Source organism: Vigna unguiculata, chromosome 3, assembly GCF_037176805.1.
Source record: "Vigna unguiculata cultivar grain cowpea cultivar isolate G323 ecotype 2 chromosome 3, ASM3717680v1, whole genome shotgun sequence".
In the NCBI taxonomy this organism is placed as follows: Eukaryota; Viridiplantae; Streptophyta; class Magnoliopsida; order Fabales; family Fabaceae; genus Vigna; species Vigna unguiculata.
The window spans coordinates 5,891,537-5,896,763 of record NC_140794.1 but is presented as its reverse complement, the minus strand read 5'-3'; the positions used below and the strand labels follow the sequence as shown (position 1 = coordinate 5,896,763).

General features: G+C 31.3%; 1 protein-coding gene across 7 annotated transcripts; it reads right to left on the bottom strand.

The window, feature by feature from the left end:
• Positions 1-959: 959 nt before the first annotated feature.
• Positions 960-4,833, bottom strand: EMB2453 (Tetratricopeptide repeat (TPR)-like superfamily protein). Of its 7 annotated transcripts, none has more exons than XR_003603459.2 (4): positions 4,449-4,833; positions 2,500-3,848; positions 1,367-1,622; positions 960-1,249 (listed from the first exon to the last, which is right to left on the bottom strand). XR_003603459.2 is itself a non-coding variant. In XM_028065611.2 (3 exons), the coding sequence occupies exons 1-2, from the start codon at positions 4,740-4,742 to the stop codon at positions 2,535-2,537; spliced, it is 1,608 nt and encodes a 535-aa protein (XP_027921412.1). In that variant the 5' UTR covers positions 4,743-4,833; the 3' UTR covers positions 960-1,249; positions 2,500-2,534. The 7 variants fall into 7 exon arrangements, 3 of the variants coding, with proteins under 3 accessions (XP_027921412.1, XP_027921410.1, XP_027921413.1); XR_003603461.2 differs by having other exon boundaries at positions 1,414-1,622; XR_003603460.2 differs by having other exon boundaries at positions 1,449-1,622.
• Between the last annotated feature and the right edge of the window lie 394 nt (positions 4,834-5,227).

The following is a 5,227-nucleotide window of genomic DNA, read 5'->3' as shown; positions in this document are numbered from 1 at the left end:
TCTTACCAAAATATTATTATAGAAATAATAATTAAAGATTAAAATGTTAAATTATATATCTTAACAAATAAATAAATTAAATATTTAAATATAAATAATAATTATTTAAATATTATTAAGTAACATTATAATATGTAAAATGATTATAATATTTAAAATGATTAAATTGTCGATCTACATGATTAGAAATAATAAATAATTGTAATAAAAAATTATTAAAAATGGTAAAAAGCTAATATATAATTATGGTAGGTAAGGGGTTAATTAACCTTTATTTTTACTTCAACTCATTTAATCTATGGATTAAGCAAGTCAAATTCAATTTGACCTACATTTAAAAAAGAATTTTCTTTTTTAATTCAACTTAACTCGAATTTATAATAAACTAAGATGATTAATGACATTATAAGAAAATGTTTCATTGACAATCAATTTTAATGGTTAAAAATTATTGTTATTCATCATAATGACATATTTAGATACCAATAAGTTATTATAACTTGTCATTGATTTGTCAAAAGATGCTTTATCAGTTTATATTTTATTATAACAATAAGTTAAAATGACATACATATAATACAATTAATTTAATTTGTATCACTTTTTAATAATATATTATATGAGACATATTTAAATTTAATAGAATAAAATTTTAAAAAGTTTAAATATTTGAAGCAAAAATCCATTATATATTAGATATATGAACTTGTTTAAACCATTTATTTTTCTACTGAGTTCGTCTAATCTTTTGTAGGGTTATTTTAGGATACTTTACATTTTCTTTTCTGGAAATATGTATACACTACTTGTCCTCCTCTGTAATTTAAAAAATTCATACCTCTTTCTAATGTGAAAGAATATATCAAGATAGAGAGTGTAATTCAAGTAAACATTCAAGACAATGACATTAAAATGTCCAGTCATTCATATACTCTAAGTGCAAAAACAAACAACAGAAGTTTTAAGCAAATAGTTTCATTACTTTGTTGTTTTCACTGCAGTGCAGAAAATGACAAGCCAGTTTTTCTTCATGATTTCAAATCACATCAGAACGATCATTGTACATGAATAGAAAATAACATTAAAACTCATTTTTGTTTAGTTACAGATTTACTCATTGCTTTCCACCAGCAAGCCAGTTCTTTTGAGATTTGTTGTAAGTTAGCTTTCACAGCTGTCAAGTCTGATGCATTCTTCATAGACTGTAGTGCCACCAAGGAAAGGGCTATGTGCATGAATAAATTCATACCTATTAACAAAAATGAACCCAGTCATATGGTCAGTTGTTTTTGAATACAGTTACATTGTTTGAAAGATGTGTGGTGTGGTATTATGTAAATAGTTGTGGTCAACTACCACCACTAACCAAAGTTTTATTATTTGAGGTTGGAAATAGAAATCACATAACGTAACTTGGCTTGGCTAAAAGATCAAATAATTCACATAACTATGAAATCTTAGCAACTTCCTTCATTGACCTTTTTGATACCCCTCTTTTCCTTTTCATACAACTAAAACCCATGTTATCTCCTTTCTTCACAAGTGCCTCTCCCTTATTGCTCTGCCCCAGCATGTCAGTAACAATCAATTGAGAATTTCTCTTTGTACTTCCTTACACGTCACTGAACCAGAAAGTCAGAAGATTAAGCACCCCAACAAATTCTTTCAAACACTAGATAAAAAAGAAATTTCCAGTTATAAATTTAAAATACATTACAAAAGAAGCATAATTTTGACAGTCGTTGTCATCTTGTACTGCATCTTCACCAGTTGTAATTTTAGACAAGAAACAACTGACTATAGAATATACAGCTCGTTAAGCCAAGACAAGAGGATATTCTGTGTCTATATTTCTTTTGGTTAAACTTCATTAAAATGAGTTTAGTGCTTCATTTGCAAATGACTCTTGCAACTATCAAACAAGACAAATAAACATGTTTAGGGGAACAGAAACAACTTATGGTGATCAAAAACAAGTGAACAAAAAATATTACATTATGTTGTTTCATAAATTTCTTTACAAGATAACCAATTAAAGGAAATAATTATTATGCATAGACTAGTAATGAAACATTAACACATAAGGAAAATGAACAGATATCATCTCTCCTGTTTGTGTTTCTTTTATCCTAAAAATATTAATTTTTGGCACCAAATATCAATTTAACCCGTATTTTAAAGTGTGCAAAGTTGTCCTGGGTTTTCATTTTATTAAAGGTATTATCTTGAATTACCATAAATAATAAAAGAAAAGTTGTTAGAGCTTATCATTTGAAAATAAAAAATAAATCTGTGTTTGAACTTTGAAAGTCAGTACAGTAACAGAGAAGTAGCATCTCATAAGATGAATTAGTTAAATTCAAGTAAATAACATCATTACATAAAGTAAACAAGGAAAGTGATGTCATATGATGACCAAGGGAAAATATGTTCCTCAGGACAATCAATAAGATATAAAATTGAATGCCTGAAAAGTTATGGCAAATTGATATAGCATACCATCTCTTAAGTGAATAGAGCTGATTGTATGCAAGTCACCTATGAGCTAAAAAGTTCTTTACGTGGGCTGCCAACTTTGCAAAATCTTGGGGGTTGTTTGGATCAGTACTGGCATTAGTAGACTTTGAATTTGATTTGTCGGAATCAGTAGCGGCATTAGCAGATTCTGAATTTGATGTGTTTGAACCAGAGTTGGCAATAAAAGACTCTGAATTTACTTTGTTTGAATCAGTTGCAGCATTAGCATATTCTGAATTTGCTGTGTTTGAATCAGTTGCAGTATTAGCAGATTCTGAATTTGCGGGTACAGATGCAACAGAACCCAAAGCATTCAAGAAAAACCTCTTGTTAGGGATTATACCATCTTTATCCATATGCTTCAGCAATTCATCTAGAAGCTCCTTCTGTTTTGCTTTAGTATAAGCCTTATAAAGAAGTTTATATGATGATGAATCTGGATATATTTTTACACTTTTTGCCCTCTCAAACAGTGAATGTGCTTCCTGAGGTAAACCATTTAGGCAGTAAACATCAAGCATAGTATTTAAGGTTGAAACTTTTATTTGAACTTTTGACTCCACCAGCTCATCGAACAATTGTACAGCTCTGGAAACATAACCACAGAGGCCATACATATAGATGAGACTCTCATGGGTAACAGAGCTTGGGGTGTAACCCATGTCAATCATCTTCTCGAAAACCTCTTCTGCTTTATTCTTGAGCCGTGCCTTCCCATAGTTCAAAATCATTGAATTGAAGGTGGACAGTGTTGGTTTCTCCTTGGAATGCAACAAACTCTTGAATACCTGCTCCATCTTGCCAAACTCCTGCTTCTTCCCATAGGAATCAATGAGCAAGTTAAAGGTGATCAAGTCAGGTTTACATTTACTGCTTCTCATCTGAGCAAGTATTGCTTCCATTTCCCGGATCATCCCATTTTTACCATAAGCATCCATCACACCATTAAAAGTGTAAACATCCGGTGAAATAGGACTCTCATCAAGATCCTTAAACAAAGAATTGACCTGCTCGAGGTTACGAGCCTGAGCAAAAGCTCTCAAAAGAATATTGTATGTAACAACGTTTGGCTTACACCGCTCAATTCCCTTCATCTTCTGAAAGTAGCCAATGGCTTTGGACAAAGCCTTTGTTTTGTCCCGCGAATGAAGATGGGCCGTGATTAGTGCATTGTACACAGAAGTGTCAGGACGACATCCAGTATTCCGCATCTCTGAGAAAAGCCACATAGCCATTCTGGTTTGCCCTCTTTTTCCCATAACTGATATCAGTTTTGAGTATATCCCATTATCAGCAATATACCATCGCTGTTTTTGCATCCATCTGAAAACCTGAACCCCAAACATAATTCACAACTAAACTCTACAGAATTCACCATTCATGTTCCTTATTTCAGCTAATGCATATTACTAATGATGACTTCTATTATATTCTATTTCCTATAAATATGTTCCGAGAAACTTTCTTATAAGCATTTCTAAAAAAAAAGAAGTTAACTTGCGTAATAACAAATTTCATAATTTCCCCTTATTTTTCTTTATCTCCTACTTATGGATAATCTCTTCATATTAAAATAATGACTTGTGTGTATCCGTCTCTGTACCCTGTTTACATTCCCACACTTTGTTCTTGTATCTCTCACAATTTAGGTCATATTACCCTCATGATCATAATACTATTGCGTGGTCATAATCTCAAGGGCTATATCAAGGTTTTTGGCGTCACTACAGCGGATTGTGGTCACATTTGTCCAAAATTTTGCACAATAAAAAGAATTGGAACAAGAACACAGGCTCTACTCCAATTTAAGACTTTAATATCATTAATTAAACACAATTATTGTTATTATTACGTTGTTAATGAGTGAAAGTAACAATAATGAAAACCAAAAATCTTTCAGCAGCAGACACAGAGAGAGAAGGGGAAGGGACCTCAATACATTGGAGCCAGTTGCCTTCCTTGCCGAGTTCTTCAAAGAGCAAAAAGCAATGTTCGGTTCTGACCTGCTTCACATACTTATTCAGAGTCTTGAGGATAGGCTCTTTGTCGCTTATCCTGCGCGTGAGCACACGAACCAGCTCTTGAGCTTCAGCATTGGGGTTCGGTTGCTTCTTCCTGGGCCTCGGGCCGCCGCATGAAATTGAGGAAATCGGGGCGGCGCGTGGTTGGGTAGGTGTTCCGTAACTTCCAAAGGAAGGAGAAGAGTATAAAGAGAGACTTGACATGGAACCAAATCAACGGGACTAACCCGAAGAACAGGTAGGGGAGTGAATGAGTAGATAGCACACACTCAGTTTACCCACAGGGACACATGGCCCATCAATTGGGATGTGGAAAAATGATAAAAAGAAAATTAAATAGTTTTTTTTTTGTAATTATTTATATTGTTATACAAAGGATACACTTTTTTTATTTAATTTTTTGACAATTTATAATTAAACATTTTTTATTTTTATATGAATTATTTTTTTATGTAAAATATATTATAATTTTGCTTTATAAAACAAATTTATTGCAAATTAATTGTAAAAGTCTTAAATTTTTAAAATTTATTATATAATTATAGATTTCATTATAAAGTTATAAATTTATAATTCTATATAAATTAACAACCTATGTAATTTACAATTTCATAATAATATATTTTATAATTTTGTAAATATATAATTCATATATAATTTATCATTTTTCTATCAATAATTTTTTAAAT

Bases quoted from the DNA above. Each gene is read 5' to 3' on its own strand.
- EMB2453 (XM_028065611.2), bottom strand. From the start codon at position 4,742: ATGTCAAGTCTCTCTTTATACTCTTCTCCTTCCTTTGGAAGTTACGGA. The intron at 3,849-4,448 runs GTCCCTTCCCCT...TTTGGGGTTCAG, and splicing joins ACTGGCTCCAATGTATTGAG to GTTTTCAGATGGATGCAAAA.